Below are 19,862 nucleotides of genomic sequence, written 5' to 3' on the forward strand. Positions count from 1 at the left end.
GGGACTCTTCTGTCCACCAGGCTCCTAAACAGGCCAAAGTCTGCCCTCTGCAAGCCCAAGGTAGCAGTTCCGCTGACCCCCCCTCCTTAGTTCTCCAAGAATCAAAACCTCTATAATTCTGTGATCGCTATGCCCAAGATGGCCTCCAGCCATCACATCACCCACAAGTCCTTCTCTGTTCACAAACAGCAGGTCCAGCGGGGTGCTTCCCTAGTTGGCTCCCTCACGACATATCACTACATACTGAAGGACAGCTTGCTAAATAGAAACTTCAACATTTATTTTGAAGAATCTTAAAGGGTTTTTGATTCCTGAAATTCAGCAGGGATCAGGCCCACAAGGTCACTCGTATGCCTTTCATTCATTTCCCTGTGATGTGTGTGTGTGCTGGGGAGAGAAGAGGACTTAAAAAATGTATTTTGCCTACACACAGTTGATTATGTTCAACAATAACAATAACGCCACAGGATTACGTAAAGCAAATGAACCCAAATTAATTTTCAAGTGAAGCCTACAGCTATCAGGCTGAAGCCTCCCTTGCTGCTAGTCCAGCCCTTAAGAGTGCTGCCCCTGGTGCTCTGCTCTGGAGAATGACAGACATGCACGCTCCATCATCAGCTCGGTGTAGAGGGATGGGCATGTGCAGCCAAGGCTGGACCAGCTTCTCCTGACAACCTGGACGAGGAGCTGCTCTGTCACCCTGCAGAACCTCTGACTCACCCCGCAGCACTGTGGATTATGCTTGGTGCAGAAAGCAGTTGCTCACTATTTTATTTATCTTTGATGTTTTGTTTGTTTTGCATCACTGGAGCACTACTCTGAACAATGTTTTGATTTTAATTTCTTTTTCCCCCCCAGGGCTTCAGCAGCACAGCATCTGAAGGCTTCACAAGCCTTGATGATTTAAGCCTCCTAACCAGCTTGTGGGGTCAGTGTCACCTCCCTGTTGCAGACGGGAAGCAGACAGGCACAGGCAGTAAGCAAGTAACCCCAAGTCATGTGGCTTTCTGCCATTTGTGAGGTGACAGTAACTCAGCTTCTTCCAACAGATCCCTGCATCCTTCACACTGCTTTTGCTACAGCTTGTGCAGAGAATGAAGTACAACAAAGCCCACACTTAAGGACACTTTCAACACGCAACCTGTTATGACAAGAACAAGAAGTACCCCTTCCCCAGACCCACCAAGTACAACCTACAAACAAGCATGTTTTAGATGTGCACATAGACATTTAAATCAAAGACTCCAAATAACCTTTCATTTTCATGGAAGCTGGGTACACGGAGATCTCAGTAAGGAAATCAGCTTCAGCTCCTTTTGTTCTATCTGTGTTAATGAATTGATTATCACTCAAACCCTTCGATATTCAAAGGCTGGGTTTAATGCTGGACTCCTAAATCTATGCTGCATAATGCAATTAAACTGTCCAGTACTGCACGCTGCACACCCAGGCTTCTTCTAACAGCTGAACTGGGAATATTGCATTATTTTTGATATCTCAGAAAGCTTTTAGGACTTTTAAACAGATAAGGAGGTGCTAACTCATTTTGAAGTGTTGCATTTCTCCTGCCGAATGACACACTGTAGACATGCTTTCCTCCATGACCCTTGTCTCAAGCTTTTTTTTTTGTTGTGTACCAGCTTGCTTTCTCAATGGGCAAGGGTTGTCACGGGAAAAGGAGCAGGGCCTTGAGACCACAGGGGCACTGTCATAAAGGAGGGGAGTTTTTTCAGATAAGGTACTTATACTAAAGCTAAGATGTCTACGTTTGGCACGGCTCTCCAGGTGATCTTGTTTAGTGATGGAGAGGAACAGGCACTTCTGCTGCAGGATGAGACAAGTAAGACTTGATAGGTATCTACTTCATTGACTATGAAGGAAACCAGGACAACTAGCTCCATCAGAGGTGTCTATATTGTAGACATCTGTGTTTAGCCACCCAAGCCACACCTGAGTTGTCCATACCATGACTGAAAGAGAGGAATTTCCCAACCTGCCATTTAACCTTGCTCCAGTCACCTCACTCCCTTAGATTAAAATGTGGTAGCACCTCACTGACACTTTAGCACACAGGAGACCTGTCCCCAGACGTGCTCTGGCCGCGGAGTGAGGCATGTTTTGCTCTCTTCTCTGCAGCAGACTACTGTCAGACACAGGTCAAGGAGGGTTGGGCCAAACCAACAGTTGCCACCTGAACCTGGGGCATGGGAACAGGCCTTTTGTGTTAAATAGTCCTTGAATCACGGGAGGGGTTCCGTCCACAGTACATCAGGAGTGTCAGAGGGAAGAAGACAGCAGAACCAAGGAGGAACATACCTTAGCCATCTCACTGACCTACACTAAGGGGTGCCCACTTGTCTGGATATTCACATTCCTGGCTTTTCACTTCCCTTGCCGTTTCTGCCATTTTCTCAGTGAATGAAAGAGCTGAAGAAAAGGCTTAAAGAGCTGAAACATCCTGAAAAGGCTAAGCTGCCTTCTAGCACACCAAAGAGACAGAAAACCTCTATGTAGAGATGAAGCTGACCCTGCCATATCACACTACTGTTCGGACCAGACAACCTCTGAAGCTATCTTCATACTTATCTCTTTTGAGCACTCCACAAATCCCTGACCAACCTATTTTTATGGTAGTTAGGGATGGAAATGGGCCTCAGATGAGGAAATACCTTTGTGGATGCACTGTAAGTACCAGGGGTAAGTTATTTGTGGATGCACTGTAAGTACCAGGGGTAAGTTAAACTGCAAGAAGGGAGCTGGGATACAGGCTTCCCTCCTCTTCCAACTCACCCAACAATCTGCTCTTGAGGTATCAAAACAAGCAGATATCTAGGCCTCATTCCACTGGAATTTTGTGTGTGTATATAACACAAATATGTGTGTATAATATATTATACACACAGACACTCTAAATATTTTTGTATATTAAATTTTCACACATATACTAAAATATTTTTGTATATTAAATTTTCATACTAGTGGCTCTGCTTACTTACATACAAACTGACTGAACCCACTAAACCCTGGACAGGAACTGCTGTCAGCGCACTGCTAGCTGTGACACGAGGGCGAGCAGACCCAAGATGAGAGCAGGCAACTCACCAACTTGCGGATTTCACATTCTAGGTTCTGAATACAGTCCAGTTTCCTCTTGCGGCAGCGCTGAGCTGCAATTCGGTTCTTGCTGCGCCGGCGGACATCGTGGATGAACTCGAGCTGCTCTGAGGTTAGCTTGTGCATCTTTATCATCATCTGGAAATCATTCCTTGGAAGATCTGTGATTTGATCAACAGGAAAAGGAAGTTTCACCTAAACCAAACAAATACAAGACAAGAGCAAAGAGTCATAATTTGATTGCTGAATGCAAACCAGACAACAACCAGTAGAAGGACAATTACCTATGCTGCCGCCCCCTAAATAAACGACACACCAAGTTTTACACTGAAAAAGTTTTTAACACTCCCTTGTGGCACATTGTGGAGGTCCAGCTGGTAAGGGTCAGACTATAATTGTACTGAAATAGCAATCTGGACGAATCCCAGGTAAAAAATTCATCTTTCTAAAAAGCTCTAGTAACAGATTTCCTTGCATTAAAAGAAGGCTCCATCCACTAAAAGTCATGGCCTTTTGGAAACAGTGAAGTACCTCGCTGCTATTAACTTCAAACTAGTTTCAAGGAACAGGCTATTATTGCAGCAGGAAACCTGTCTCTGCATGGCTTGCAGGACTAAAGTTTGATTAGGTGTGAGGTTAAAAATGCAACCTGACACCTCAAGTGGATGAAAAATACCGTATTGCAATTAGGAAAGGTCTCCTACCCAGCTTTTCAACTGAGCAGTATACCATATAAGAAGAAAGGGTCAGAGGAGTGCGATGCTAAAATATATGCATTTTGAAACAAACCAATATTTGCTGACAATCTAATATTTCTGTAGATTGAAGAGCACTCTGGTTGCATTTCTTGAAATAAACCCCAAACACTCTAAAGCCTCAGTTACTTGCAATAAAACATTTTTCCTCTGGGCCATGAACTGCCATCCTGTTTTGACTGTAGACCATGCGACAGTATCTCCAGGTTCTGACTTCAGGAATTCCAACCACCTTTTCAACTCCTACTGATTATTCATTAAAGCAAAGTAAAACACAAAGCTTCTGCCAGCTTGGAGCAATGAACACATACTATCTGAAAACAAGGAGAATGGCAGGTGTACTCAAAGACTTCTGTTAGCTTTTTTTCCCAAAACCGATCGGCTTGCTCAAATCAAAGTGAGCACCTCTCCCTTACAAACCTTGCCTCACTTGTAGCTTGAGACTAATAACATGACTATCAAAAAAAATAACGTTCCTCGGTGGACTGTGTGTTTGGTGGTCATACAAGAATCAGTTGACAAAGCTGAAGGAGATGACAACTGAGTAACTCCATTGCCCTCTTTTCTTTTTTTGAGTCATACCCACACTGCCCAAACGATGGCAGTAAATATCTACATTTCTGTCCCCGTTCGGTACAATCCAGCCTTTCCAACAAGGAGACTATTCTGCGTGCAGGCTACCGAAGAAGATACGACTTAAATTGCTCCAGCGAAGCAAAAGAGATGGGTGGAAAAGGTTACATATATATATATATATATATATATATATACACACTTTGATATAGAAAACATGGTCATCATCTTCAAACGGTGCACTTTAATTATTTGGAGATAAAGAAAATAACAGCATAGATTAGAAATAAATGACTTTCATCGGAGAGCTGAGTTTGATTATGCAGAACACTTTGCTGAGGACACACGTACACACAGCAGTGGCCTCTGGCACTGGCAGTCATGGACCCTCACCAGGCAACAGGACCTGCCGATAACCAGCTCCGCACCTTGTTTATAAGCTTGCGTTTTCTTGTGTTCTGTCACTGCTCTGTGCGTGTGTCCAAGCCTGGGCCAGAAATTCAGTGCAAACACCTCCACACCCTTTCAGACAGTTTCATGCCCTGAACATTGCCCCTCTGCCCCACGTGTCCAGGCATCGCTTCGTAACATGCTACTTAACAGGTCAATTTAAACCAGCAAGAAACACCAAACACTGCCCCAGTCCCCCGCTTGTACACACAAAGGCTGACCTTAGGCAAGGTGATGTGGACTACCTTGTTTACAGATTGCTAACCAGTGACATGAAACCTGTTTGAGTTCCCTTCCTTAGCCTTTGGACCGTCAACATAAACTTGGTGTCACCTGCTTTTCTCTCAAGCTTCAGTCAGAGTCTGAAAATGAAAACATCTGTGCTTTCCCCTGAAAGACACCACTGTTCTTCACTGCAAAAAATGTTCTTTCACGTTCCCAGTTTTTCCTTATTTTCTTAAGTCCAAAGTGAAAAGTGATGTTAACTTTATTTCTCCCTCCCTCTTCCTTTCAAAACATACTTACTTGCAAGGAGATGTGCTTGCAGCTGGAATGGGAATGAAAGGGAAGCAACTTAAATCTGTCAGGTAGAAGTCGTTGAAGGGAAATAGGAAAATAAATAGAAACAGATTCACAGGGGAAAAAACCCCCAAACAACAGATTGAAAATAAAATCATCTACACAGCAGGCCAGAGACTGCTATCAGTAAATCCAGCATAATCCCACTCTGTCATAGGCAGCACAGCACAGGATTAAAAATGTGAAAGGGAGAGTGGAAGTGAGTCAGACTCGTTTCCTTCACCATTCACAGCATTTTTATTGCCCGTCTCCCTCTACGAAATTAGCTGTCAACTGAAAAAATAAAAAAACCACCAAGCTTTTGGCATGGACACAGTGAATAACTGCACTGGGGTACTGCTGCAGTGAGAGGCTAATGGTGTTTTACACCAGCACAGGGCAAGACTCTCAGCTGGTATTTATCATAACAGAGTGGTAAGTCAATTTGCAAGAGCTGAGGACTGTGCCATGGGTGGGATTCGTCTGACCCACTTAAAGCTGTCTGAAACGATGGGTTGGGACTAGCTACTGTCTAGGTCCCTGCTGTTGGCATCAAGGCCAGAGAGGCCTTTGGACTGCAATGCATCCTGCATGGCTTCTCCCTCCTCCCGGCTGCAGAAAGAGCTGAGATAAGACTTAGGGAAGATGCTGCATCTTACAGTATCTAAGGTAGGTGAGAGAAACCTTACAAGAGATGTCTGAAAAAGATCTAAGATGTGTAAGATAAATCCAGCAAGTATGTTTTCTTGTAAACTTCTCTTGTTGATAACTATGAATTTTGTACAGGAAATGACTCTGTACTCTTTGGTTTGTACTATTTCAAATTAGAAATGCAAGCAGGATCTCTACTCCTTCCAGGAGTTACTCCAGCCAGAGCTAATCTCAGAGAGCTCTAAAATCTTCCCTGTCAGCACAATCACTCTTTCCCTGCATTTTTACAGCAACAGCAGAAGCTCTGTTTCTGCAACACAACAGATAAACCGGCACTTCCCACTACTGCTGCAGCCTCTACCGCCACCGGCTCTAGCTGATAAACCCCTGCGAGATCAGCCAGCCCACCCTGGTGAAAAAGAAAACGTACGACTTTGTGGCATTTACCCCCTCGTATTAGCATTAGGATGCCAGTGCAAATGTCATTGCTTTGAGCAGCTAAGTAACAGCAATGATCTAGACAGACAGGGAGAGCCCTTGACTAAGCACACGAAAGGCCCATATATAATCAATTAATTCCTTCAAGCTTCACTAGTTAGTGCCAGCTTGGATCATACGCCAGTTACTGCTGTGCTGCTCACTTACTGTACTAGTTACTGCTACTGCTGCTCTCCTCACTCTCTTTTTCTTCGGAATAAAGGACTAAGGCCCTGTATTTACTCACCTTAAAATATAAATGCCAAGTGTTGGGAATTTCCTTATCTTATAAGTAACATTAGCTTTTTCACTCCTTTATATGTAAAATTTCAACATCATCTTCCTTGAGCTGCCAAGTCCTAGTGGAGACAATGAACTTCCCAAGCCTGGCTTAACATCACAGTAACTAAAAGTGTTCATCTATTATACATAAGAAAAAGTCATCATTATGTATTGGGCATGGGAGGGTGGAACTCAAGGTACCAGCCTGACCTTTATAAATGGTTTAAAATCTTGGTCAGGTGCTCCAGAGTTGAAAGAAATAAAACTGTTTCCTTAATGCCCGTAAAATGAAAGCCAGTTATTGAAAGCTTCGGACACTTAAAATTGCTCAGCCCTTGGAAAGCTCTCAGGATCCGCCCAAGCAATTTAGCACAGGGGCTGAAACATATCAATGTTTGTTTAATGTAGAAATGGGCAATTTCCTCCAGATAGAAGAGCCCAACACATTAATGCTGCTACTCCTAGTATCTTCCTCAGTATGCAAGTCTGTCTTCTACAAACACTCAGGAAAAAATTCATCCCAGGACAGGAATTGAGGTGTGTCCACTTGTGTTAGGGACTCGATTGCCCACACGCTAGTTCAGGCACCACTTGTGGCCCCACAGAATAGGGACCTACCTGATTTCACTCGGACAGATGCTAACTACGAAGCACAAAGCCAAGGGGCCACACTTAGTGTAAGGGGGAGGACAGGCAGGATGCACTCTAGTGGCACAGGTGAAGACTTCAAAACACCTCTTCTTTTCAGGTGTCAATCATACCATGATGGCAGAGGACTGCAAGAGGAGAACAGTGAGCCAAACAGCAAAGATCTACCATTTGTGTCAACAAACCAGGTCTGAAATGGCCTTGATCAGCAGGTCCCACTGCAAACGGCCTGTCTGATATGCCACAACACAACTGATGGCCACGTAGTTGCTCAGGGTCAACTCCAGCCTCCCCTCCTGAGGGCCATGAGAGGTGTTTGGGTCAGCAAATGCTGTCTGAGAGGGCACCGCTATGCACTTAGTGGAGGCAGCCTGGGCAACCTTTTGATTTGCCACCTGCCTCAAATAACTGGCAGAAGGGGCTAGTCCCATGGCTGAGGGCTGTACTCCAACAATCAGGAGACTGTTGGATGGCCAGGGTTCTCATCCTTTAGCCCATGAATTGGACCTGTGTTCAGATCACACACTGCCAGTGCTTAAAATGCTGAGCTGACCTCTTCCTATTCACCACTTGCATTGTCCCCAGCTTCCAGACCTTCAAATGGCACAACAATACAATACTCCTGCCCATAAACAGGCTTTCCAAGACCAGGGATAGCTCAGAAACCCCAACGGAAGTCATAGGTGCATTTGAGAGCGGCAGATCAGGCAGTGAAATGAGGGGGGATAAACTGCAGTATTTCTCTGAAAAATCTGCTTTTGCAGGAAAAAAATGAAGAACTAGAGAGTCAGTCCCTCAAGAGCTCCAGCAAGGTCTTCAGCTCAGGGCGTAACAGAAATGATTGCAGGCTGCAATGAAATAAGACAGCGTCTGAAAGGACTTTCCTGAAATTTCAGACTTGTAATGGAAAACTCTCAGTGTTGTAATCCAGTAATTCTCTGCTACCGGCATGGATACCACTCCTACTGGAGAAAGGAAAGAAAACAAAACTGCCATGGAGTTTATCTTGCAAGACCGATGTTTGACGACACTCCATTTAACCAGATGTTGCCAAACACAATTCCCAGTGCTCTGCTGATGCACTGAGGATCCTGATCAGAACATCCACCACAGAAGAATGTGGAGAGTAACTTTCTCATTTTCAAATTAGTAAACCTAGTAAGATCAGGCAAGCTGGGGTGACCAATCACCAAATTCTGGGGCGGAATTATATAAAAAAGCAAGTTAACACCTTGACATGTATTTTTCTTGGTTGTCCTTCTTTCTACATATTACTTTTAACTAAGTTGAAATATTAAGAGCAAAGAAGGCTCAGGTTAGGTAACTCAGCACTGCTCCAGCAGACTTCTGTTAGAACAGCTTTGGTTTACCCCCTTTTACTGGGGCTTTAATACTTTGCTAAGCATCAGCAGATGAACAGAGAAAGGGCGGCTGCCTATTGCTTACCATGGAGGGGTCTGGACTCTCACTGAAGGTTATTTGCCTACAATATCCTCAGTGTTCCAATTGCATTCGCTTTGCCTTTATGAGCATTTCCTTTGAAAAGTAAGTCTCTAAACCAGGTGGGAAATTCTTTTGAAAGACACATTTATGCAATTCTCTAGATAGTAATAGTTCTTGGAAAACTCCACCTCTTACCTCCTCCTACCCTTGTTTATTCTTCTCCTAAGATAACTCACTCATCAAATTAGATCGAGCTGAGATTTTTTTAACTGGTTTAGTAGTATAATATTTTTACAAGTTTTCTAGCCGAAAAAAACCCATAGATACTTGCTGAAGGAGTATCAAGAAAGTAGGCAGTGCTGAAGTTTCTGTTCCTAAGTAGGTTAACAGATTGACAGACTACTTCCTTCTCAACAATTCATTATTTCAGGGCTTATTGTTTTGTTGTTGCTATTTTAAGCAGGATTGTCAGAACCTGCCTGCAAGCACTGAGCATAAGTATTCGCTCTAGTATTATATGCCAATAACTGATTTGAACAACCTGTTGGGGCCTAAGGGAGCTGGGTGAAAAAAGGAACACAAACTGTTATATATTTCTTTAAAGTCCCAGCAGCTCAAGTAACAGCCCTGTTCCTGCAAATCCGTAAGATGGGAACAACCCATTTGCTGCTTCTGTCACAAAACCTTAAGAAAGGGAAATCTCAGAAAATTCTGGGTGGCTCCCTTAACAGGAAGGAAAATGAAAGGCAAATACATCCCAGCGAGCAGTTAAGAGCAGTGTTACAGGGACGGCCACCTCCTGGGACACTTGTGACTGCAGTCTGCACCCCCTGTGGGGCAGGGAGGCCGGCCATGGAGAGGGGTCACTTGTACCCACCCAGCACTCATGCCAAGCCCTAGCACTCCTTTGGCACTGAACAACTTGGGCACGTCCTCCTGAATGGCATCTGTCTGTGGGAAAGCAGAGTGCCTGAAAATAAGCAGAGAGAAGAAACTTTTCACCTACTTCTCACACAATCAATACACTGGCAAATGATGCTTTGTGACATTACTTCTGGAAAAGACAGCACTCTGGGACCCAAATCAAGACCAACAGAGTCCGAATTCCAGGGGAACTGAGCAGCCCCATGAGATAACCAAGGGTCAGAGTCCATCAGGCTTATTCCCATTAGGCCATCCCACCCAAACCAAAGCCCACCTGTAGCTCAAGAGCCTGCGTGGCTGCTCTCCAGAGGGGTGAGTGCCTGCATGTCATGCCCAGCTATCTTATCAGGTGCTTTTTGAAGAGAAGTCCAGCAAACACTGTGTGATTTGATATGGCAGGGGGCAAGGGACCCCATCTGGAAAGTCATCAGGACAGCAAGGGCAAACTGACAATTTCAGGAATGGAGAAAGATTGCCATGCAGCTTGCAGGAAGGTGAAGAACAGAAAGCAGCCCATTTCAGACTGCTGTGAGTCTCTCCTGCTGTTCTAATGGCAGCCAAACTGCTAAAAGTAGGTAGAGCGACTTACACAAGAACTTCCTGCTGCTATTAGAGATTTTCTGCTGCCTGGTTTAACATATTTTTCACTGAGGTTTCTACAGCAGCAGACCTTCAAGGATTGCAGGACATACACCCCAAGTCGCTGTATAAACATGGCATTGTTTAATGAGGCTGCAATGTCCTTTCTCGTATTGGTAACAACCTTTACAAATGCATTTTTCAGAAAAAAATCTAGTGTGATCTGTTTACCCGTAGTTTGTTCAGAATAAGTGCAGTGCAGCCTCACGGAGCATTGATTTCCTCACCACATTTTTAATGCCTAGCAGTCCTAATCAAAATGCCCTGACAAAAAAAAAAAAAAAAAAAAAAAAAGCACCTTATCAGCAGTCCCAGGGAGTAAACTTGCTCACCACAGTGCAGAAAATCCTCCCGGGAGGAAACCAGCAGCAAACCCAGGAGTGTAGCAAACCCTCCCCACCTTTGCCCAGAGCCGGAGAGGTCTGCCTGCCAGCGGCACAGCAAGATGGCTTCCCGTAACCCACCCATTGTCTCCTCTTGGGAATGTCCCTCCTCTCATCCACAGCCTCCTGCACACATTCACGTAATTTTATTTTTTTTTCCAGGAAACCACCACCAGTCCCCTATAACCTTCTCATTTGACTCTTCTGGGCTTGTGTCTGCTGCAGCATCTCCACACAATTAGCCAATTATGACAGCTAATTAATCATCTAACCCCAAAAGGCTAACCTCCTGCCCTCTTTGCTGCCTCATGCTGCTCATTAGCCCTTGCTGAGCAAGCAGCACACGTGGGTGGAGACCCGATACTCTTCCCAGTCCCACTCCCTGCTCCCTTCCACCGCTTGTAAATTTAGGCAGGACTTCACCAAGTAACTTTGGTGTGGCCAAGCAGATCAGTTCTGTTGTAGGGCTTCCCAAATGAGGTCCCATGCGGCCTCCCAAGGAGATTCCTCCCCCTTCTGCGTTGTCCCCAGCTCAGGACATGGGGACAAACAAAAACTGTCCTCTCAAAACCACTGGTACAGCACGACAGGGATTAGGACACCACAGGCTCCCCTTCCTGCTCTTCAGCCCTTCCTCAGAGCTAAGCAACCAGCCAAGGGAACCAACCACATCTGTCTGAAAAGGTGTCTTCCAGAGCCTGGGATGTAGTTGGAATAAGGATTAGGGGATAAAATGAAGTTCAGTTTTTTTCATCCCTAGCCCACAACTATGCCCACCTGGTTTGGAACTGGGCACTCACAGCGTGTGAACCCCCCAAGCTTGCACTCGCTGCTCCCCATGCTGAAGCACGAGCTCTCAGTGGAGCATTTCAGCGCTACTAGAGGGGCCAGATATGCAATTTCACCTAGATGCTCTCCAGGTCATGTGGTTTCCCAATGAAACTCTATGAAAACATCCAGTCTTTTTTTTTTCCAGTTTCTGGGCTCCACAACACATCCCCATAATTTAAGTCTTCCCTCAAACTGGTGACTTCACACAGGCAGTTTATTCGATCACAATTAGCCAGTTATCACCACAGCATCTCCAGCTGGCCCATCTCTTAGTTTTAGAGCAGGCCCTCTTCCTCGTCCCTCTTGGGGGACTGCTGCATTCAGTTCACAGCTTGCTCTTCAGCGCCAGACCACCCCCTTGCCATTCTCCTAACAGTCCTGGAAATTAAAAGGATAACTTCTCTATGAAACCAATTATGCAACAGCTGCCAGAGCTCACCACCAAACAAAGAGGTCATGGGCAGGAAACACCATCTCGGTTGTCACTTAATGGAGGTGAAACCCGTTACCTGCGTGTGCAAGACACACACACACACACGCACACACACCCTACACAGAGGGAAGATGACTTGCATACCATTCCCACAGCTGAGGGTGGCCAGCTATGCAACTGTTCAAGTCATTTCAACCTCTTTCTCCTCCCACTCTGTCTGTCTCCTCTACTCAGCTGTTAGCAACTGCAGCAGGGGCTCTTTGAGCAGGCTGCCTGACCCCTCGTGTCGCTCCAGGGTGCTCAAACACACCAGCAGCAGTAACAAGGGGAGCTGGAACCCCCTCTGCAAATTAAGGATGAGCAACGGTGCTTTGTGCTGCGCAGGTGGGTGAGGGAGGGAAGAGGGCAGGACACTGCTAGCAGACTCCTAAGCACATCAATTAGCAGTTTGCTGTTGTCCCATACCCAAACTCTGATAAGCACCAAACACCTCGTAGGTCAAGCAAACCTATTTACGTGAAGTCAACCATGTGCACGCAGCTGACAAGGGAATAAACAGAAGTTACTCTTGGGCTCTATAAACAAAGAAAGTGCTGGGGAAATGCCAAGTCATTTGAGAGAATCAAGGAGCGATTAATTGGGTCACGACAACTGCGATATATGTACTTATCTTAAATCCCTACCTCATGCCCTCTGTCTTGCACAGGACATGATTCACTGTCTGCTTCTGAGAATGACCCAGACTCATCGCTGGAGTTTGTTCCATAGGATGGCTCACATTTAATCTGGGCTCGGACTGGGTTGTACAATCCATCCCCCACTACACCGGGCTCCTGGTGCTCGGGCGCCAGGAATCGGGGGCCTTGGGAGCAAGGGGAAGAGGAGAGCTCGCAAAGACGCAGACTGCAGGGAGAGCCGCCGCTGCCGTCCTCTGCGTACGAGTAGGAAGAGCACGAGCTGGAAGTCCTGGTTCTGGTTTCCAAAGGAGGAGAACGAGGGCAAACTTTAATTGGCACTGGACAGCTCGTGTTCGGCCGCATCCTTCCCGGCAAGTGATCAGCTGTCAGTCCACTGTGCGAATAGGTCTGAGAGCTGGGGAGAGACTGGCTACCGCCAGCCCACAGACCCTTTGGCACAGTCTCAGTGAGGTCTTTGTCCAAGCTGCTCACACCAGAATATGAATGCACCGAAGTGTTTACTTGGTCACAAGCATTTGAAGAGAATATAACACTCCTCCTGTCCAGCTCCCCTTCTTGCTTACAGAGAGTTTCAAAGCCAGGCCCCCTGAGTGGTGATCCCACTGTGAAGTTGGAAGCATCCTTCTGCATGGCATGGGACTGTCCATAGTTCCCTGTGAAAGGGATGTAATCAGTTTTGTGGTCACCCTGAGTTGTCCCTTTTTCAAAAGGGCATGCTGGACTCCTGCCAAAGTGCTGTTGGGAAGTGCTGGGGAAGCCAACCAAATCTATGCTTTTTGTTCTGTTGAAGAAAGACCGCAAGCAAGAAGGAGAGGACCCACTTTTCGGCCTGTCAACGCAAGTGGGGCTTGGCTGTTTCCTGTCCATTTCAACATCCCCCTCTTTATCCCTGATGTCAGGTTCATCTCCAGACAGGCAAAGTGTGATGCTTTCTTCATCGTTCTCTTCATTCTGAGGCTCGCTTTTTATCTGCCCCATAGCAAGTCCTGATTTGAGGCCATTTCCAGAACTCTCTTCGCTGAATGTGCTTGCAAAACCTGAGGTACTGATGTGTGATGTGTTGTAGACATTCTTGGTACAAGCAAGCTGGTATTTCTTGTATCTGGGGTACCGTGTTACTGCATCTTTGTCCAAATTGTCCTTGCTGTCTCTCAGCATGTCAGAGTCAGGCAGCATCCCTTCGCCTTTGTCTGCTCCAGCAACAGTGGTTTCAAAATTGAACGGCTCTTGGTGCACCCTCTCTCTTGGGCAAGATATTTTTGACGTCTCCGATTCCATTGTCTCCTCCTCATCTCCATCTGAGTTCTCCTCATCGTGCATGCGCTGACAGGTGGTATCTTTTTTGCACAGGAACAGGCCATCTTCGTTGTTCAGCAGTTGTGTCTGAAGGAAGCTGAAGCAGGAGTCCTCCAGGTTGTGCATGCGCAGGAATTCAGCGCAGTGGATGACCTCCTGGATGTTTTCTCTGCTGAGTAACAGCTTAGCAGTGTAGGCAAACTGTAACAATGGACCAAATCCCCTGACAGTGACCTGGAAAAAAAAGAGAGGGAAATTGCCAGTGTTACCATCAGCTCATGATATCATCCCAAATCCTTCATCGCGCAGTCAGACAACCTAACAGATAGAGCACCCAGAGAGAAATACTGCTCAGTACCAGTTATTTTTCTACCATGCCAGCAATGATGCTACATCCAGTAACTAGCACTGCTCCCTTTATGTTGCTTCTGTACATCACTGTACAGGTTGCGCTGAGCACTATTTTTCCCAGGTATCTTGAAGACCTATTAACTAAGCCTCTGCTCTAATAAAAGACTGAAAAAATCAGACTGGTGTGGACACTGCTGATTCTTGAAATGGATCTTATTTAACTGTGGTGCAGCACACTTCCATGAAAGTACCAGTACAATTTTGATTCTTCTGCCCTGATGGAAGGTCTGGTGAACAGCGGTTTCAACCTTAAGATACCACTTAAATCCCAAAAGTGTTTTGGGAAGGAAACATTTAATATTACAGCAAAATTCAACAGAAAATACCCTTCTGCCTCTTTGAAAAGCAAACCGGTTTCTTTTTTCTTCTCGAACTTTTGCAAGCCATTGCTGAATAAATAAGAGGTAAGTACTGACTGCACAGCTCTTTCCTCCCTCCCATGGAGATTATTCTCCTCATGCTGCTCCTGATTTTAGCGAGTCTAAGGCAGCTAACAGGAAAGAAATCCATATTCATAGTTCAATTGATAAAAATCACTCCGAGTCTCACCTCAGTACTTAATTTTCCACCATTTTATTTGTAGAAAGAGTAACAACTGTTTCCAGGAGACTGATCTCCAACCAACTGTTCCAGGTCTGAGTTATGCACCACTATTCATCCTTTTTTCTTATTGTACCAACTACATTTTACATCACATATCCTATATAAAAAAATGCACACTTCTCCCCCACCCTGATTTTTTTAAAGTGGTATCTTCACACATTACTATCAAATAACTTGCTAAGACACATAGTAAACTATAAATACCGTTTATTTTTTCACCGAAAATGCACCGGCACTAACTTGCATTGCATTTTTTCCCCCAATGGGCAGGAAAAAGAGGTCTACCCTTCATGAAGCAATGAGAGGTGGCTTTAAAACCAGGGCTCACCATCAAGGATAAAGGCTTCTCCATAAGAAGAAGATTCAGTGGTTTGGCCACTAAGCTGGGATTTGGGAGACCATAACTCAATTTCCCATTGCACCAACCACCTTCTACATGACCCTGGCAAGTCACTTCAGTCTCAATTCACCAAGACACCTTCTTGCCTTGCTTGCAAGTAGTATTCCCAAATCTGAGTTCCCTGTGCTCTGCATACCAAGGAAAAGCATCTCGATAGGATTGAGAGCAGCCAAACACCTGCATGCCTATGTGAGGTCGGGATGCACAGTCTGCAACCTCCTTCTGGCTGTAGGCATCTTCAGTAGGTGTTCCCAGTTCAATTTCTTCTTTTCAAACAAAGAAGAGAGAAAGCACTACTGTCCCCCTTTTGTAAAATGGCCTAAAGATCAGAAGAGGGACCTAGAAAGTAGGAAACCAGGCCCCTTCCTCAGGCTGTGGGGATTAATTTCCCAGCTCCTCGGAAGGATATCCTATCCAGTAGGTATGGGAGACCCTGAAGGTGAGCTGTTCTTCCCTGTCCTTCCAATTCAATTAATGCCACTGAGCAAGAAGCTGTTCAGGAGTTTGGTGAGACATCAGACCATGGATTTGTGATGGTCTTATTTGTGATTAGCATAAATGAGTGAATAATTTGGTTCATCCCAATAAAAAGCCTACAAATGGCCTCACTGTCTTTGATGATGTGGTAGAGCTCACAGATTTTTATAGAAAATCCTGACTTCCAGAAAAAAGCCTTTGTTATTCATAGATCTATACTTGTGATGCTGGATTATGAAGACAGCACAAGTGGTGCAGACTTTGATGGAGAGAAAAATATTTTAAAACACCTCTAAAATTGCTCCCAATAGCTTTTCCATACATAATATAACTGCTGTATCTGCTATTTTAAGAAACGGTGCATTTTCACGCACATACTTACACACTTGCACATTCCTGTTTTACAATATGCCTCTGGCACAGAATTGCCTAGATTCACAGCTGGCTATTAAACTGACTCTGCTTTATCAGTGTTACACTTTCCGCCTATTTGTTAGATTATCAGCTCAGTAAAAGCATATCTACATTTTATCTATGCAGCATGATTAACAAAATTGCTTGGGAACTTAATAAGCTACTCACAGGCCAATGTTTCTCTTTGGTAAGATCATCAGTGTGGGGGCTTACATATTCCTACACATCTTGTAAGCTCCACAGCAGCATAGGTCTGTAGGAGCAGCCATAAATACCGTCTGGGGTTTTGGGGTCCCTTCTGACAAGCAGGAACCCTGGAGCACAAACCCAGCTCTCCCGGCAGTTGTGGCACTTGGCCACTAGGTGGGATGGCTGGAAAGCAAATTCAAATAATTCCCTGCGCTGGGCCAGGGCTTCACCTGCCTGCTGCTGCCCCAGCGCAGGCACCCCGCAGAGCCTCCGACTGACTCACGCCGTCCCGCAGCAAAGGCTGTCTCCCACGCTGACTCAGGTTTTTGCTCCCAGTAAGCCACCACGCCAACAAACAGCAGCAAACAACAGCTGTTACAGCTGCTCTGCACTGGAAGTATCAGAAGCAGAGCCTAAGATTGCGCTGTGGGCTCCCCAGGGTGCCCAGCAGATGCCTCAAGTGAAGGACGATGAAAATGCTGGCCAAACGTGTGCCCTGACTTCCTTACAAGATTTTACCCAGCAACACGACTTTCCTTGCTCTCAGATCCAAAGGGGGAAATTTTCTTTTCAAGTACCCGGTGCTTGTCCTTGCTCTGAGAGAGGAACCTTTCAAGGGCCCAGCGCTTGAAACTGCATAAACAATAACTTTGGTAACAAATGGATACAAAGCTTGCTGCCAAGTGTGAAAGCCAGTGCAATCTCTGTCCAAATATTGATTTGGCTCCCGTGGTGGGTCCCCTGTCTCAGCCTCATCAGCTTTGGGGACCACTCGCATCTGATGTATTCTGGCAGGAAGGCTGGTATCGAGGAGCTGGAGCGTGGCTATGGGCATTGCACGCTAGGAAAGAAAAGGCTTCAAAGCTGCACGTATTACCATCACACATGCATTTCTGTAGGAAGAGGTAAGAACAGTCTTTTAAAATTATTTGACCTGACTGATGCATTCCAGTGAAAACAGTTAGTGAAACCAAGTTGATCCGTGTTTACAGAAGGAAACAGATCATTTCCCTGATATAACAGTCTCCATTTACAAGTGAAAGAGACCTTTGCTGGATGGGTAAAACGCATGCCAGCAACAATCTCAGTTTTTTGGTTTTTTTTGCTCTACTGTAAATAAGATGCCATATGTCCAAGATTTGTTTGCTTTTAAACCTTATTTTCCATGCAAATTAGTGTTTAAGTAGGCAGGTTAATTTGTGGGAACCTCCACTGGGCACCTTGTCCAAGCTCATATGCCAAGTCACAGCTTCCTTGCCCTCCGATCATTCGCCTTATTCCAATTTCTACCTATTCCTATTGTTTAAATGGAATCAAATGGCTACAAGAAAACCAAGCAAAGGTGAAACATACATACAAAACAACAACGCCCACACAGGCAAGAAAAGCAAAGCAAAGATCTCAGCTTTCCTTTTTCTTCCAAGGCAGGCTAGGAGAGGACTTCTGTACTTGAAACACGTCAAACACCCCACCAAGTCTAAGGACAAATCCGTTTATTTTGCCTTGCTCCTGTCCCCCATTGGTCTTGTATGCATTAACCCCCTTCTGCACACCTAGTGCACAGAGGACACGGGTACTGCAGCCCTACCTAAGCCATGTGGCACATCTCGCTCTACAGCAAGCCAAGAGATCAAGCACTGGGGATCCATGTGCAGCTCCTGCTTCTGCCGCGCTGCCACAGATACACCATGCTCAGCATGTGGTATGGAAGTCTACGTCAGTTCAGCATTGTGGCAAAAACAAGCCTGACCACTAAGGTGAAAGAAAGAAAGTTAGTTCTCCAGCCCTTTATCTGCCACTTGTCTTTCAGATCGAGCTAGCTGAGCCAGGGGATGCGCTTTTTATGTCCATGCCCTCATGAGTTTATGATACTGAGGAATGGCCTGGAAATAATGCAATGATACAATCACCGTCAAGAGAGCTGTTAATCAGCATTAGCCATATTGAATTTACTGGAAAAATACAGACAGCAGCCCTGCAGAAAATATGCATGCAAAAACTATTTTAGTTCAGTCCGACACTGCTTTTCTCCTTACAGAGTCCTGTGGAGTGCGATGCTCTGGTGAGTTTTAATTGATTTAAGTGACCAGACTTCCACTGCTTCCTTTGGGAGATCATTGCCAGACTCTACTTAAAACCTCCTTGTGAGGAAATCTTCCTTCCCTTATTTTCCTCCATCATCTCTCATTATATTGCCTCGATACATTCCAGGCAATGCTTCTTCCTTTTGGAGAAATAGTTGTATTGTTGTTACACTCTCTGCCTTCCCTTCTTCTTTGGTTGGTTTTATATCATTGACAAAAAACTGGCTAATTCAAGGGAAACTATTGATCACTGTCAGATGGGAGAATAAGATGCTGAGATGAGAGTCAGCAACGAGACACGATAGTGAAGAAGGCAGCATTACAGATGCAAATATAGAGCATTTTTAGCACAGCATTTTTCTAGTACTGGACACGTACTACTCTAAAATTAGGAAGAGGGCTAGCTCACTTCCATGTTAGGAACACTGTATTTTCTTAAGGGACTTCTAGGGCAGAATTTCTATTTTAAATGTAGTTGTACACACCCCCACAGGCACTACAGGAGACACAGCACTGTGGGTGAACTCTCTCTCTGGCTCCCCATTGTATCGGGTCTCCTCCGTGACGGCTGACCAAGCGCCTCGTGGAGGCCTCCGCGCTGTTTTGAACACATGGGACGTGGCCTCAGAGCACATGCAGAGGTCTGCCATTTCTGCGGATGGGCTGGCCTCACTGTGCGCTGCAGAGTTCATCGCTGCATGCTCATTAGCTGGCTGACCAGACTTCCAGATGTCTCAAAATCCCAGACAAGTAGACAAAATCCTCCAAGTCTGCACAGACGGTATTTCTTAACAGGGGGGAAAAAAGGTTATTTCCAAGGGAAACATGGATGTCTGGTAACCCTGCTCCGAATGGCATCTCCATGAAAAGCTTCATCTGAGGCCGGGAAGGACAACCCCTGCAAAATGCCAGCAAGTCTGAGTTCAATTTAAAGAGGGGAAAAGTGATTAAGGGCAAGGAAAGATCACTGTAAACATGTAGGAATGTACAACTTGGCAAGGCAGTATCTAAAATGGAGCAAGAGAATGTTTACAGTCATCTGATGCATACTAACATCAAGAACAGAGAATTGTCTACTTTGCTATGGGGTGCTGTTGACGACTGCAGTGAGAAGAAACTGAAGAAATGA

At 45.4% G+C, this 19,862-nt stretch overlaps 1 protein-coding gene across 3 annotated transcripts in view; it reads right to left on the reverse strand.

Annotated features, from left to right (window-relative positions):
- Nucleotides 1-19,862, reverse strand: part of BACH2 (BTB domain and CNC homolog 2) — a 196,820-nt gene that overhangs the window by 11,153 nt on the left and 165,805 nt on the right. For all 3 annotated transcript variants that reach the window (XM_037391134.1, XM_037391135.1, XM_037391136.1), the window contains 2 exons: nucleotides 12,845-14,389; nucleotides 3,103-3,309 (listed from right to left, as the gene is read on the reverse strand). In XM_037391134.1, the coding sequence (XP_037247031.1) occupies nucleotides 3,103-3,309; nucleotides 12,845-14,389 (1,752 nt within the window). The remainder of the gene's footprint in view (nucleotides 1-3,102; nucleotides 3,310-12,844; nucleotides 14,390-19,862) is intronic.

This window comes from Falco rusticolus, chromosome 6 (genome assembly GCF_015220075.1).
Source record: "Falco rusticolus isolate bFalRus1 chromosome 6, bFalRus1.pri, whole genome shotgun sequence".
Lineage (NCBI taxonomy): Eukaryota > Metazoa > Chordata > Aves > Falconiformes > Falconidae > Falco > Falco rusticolus.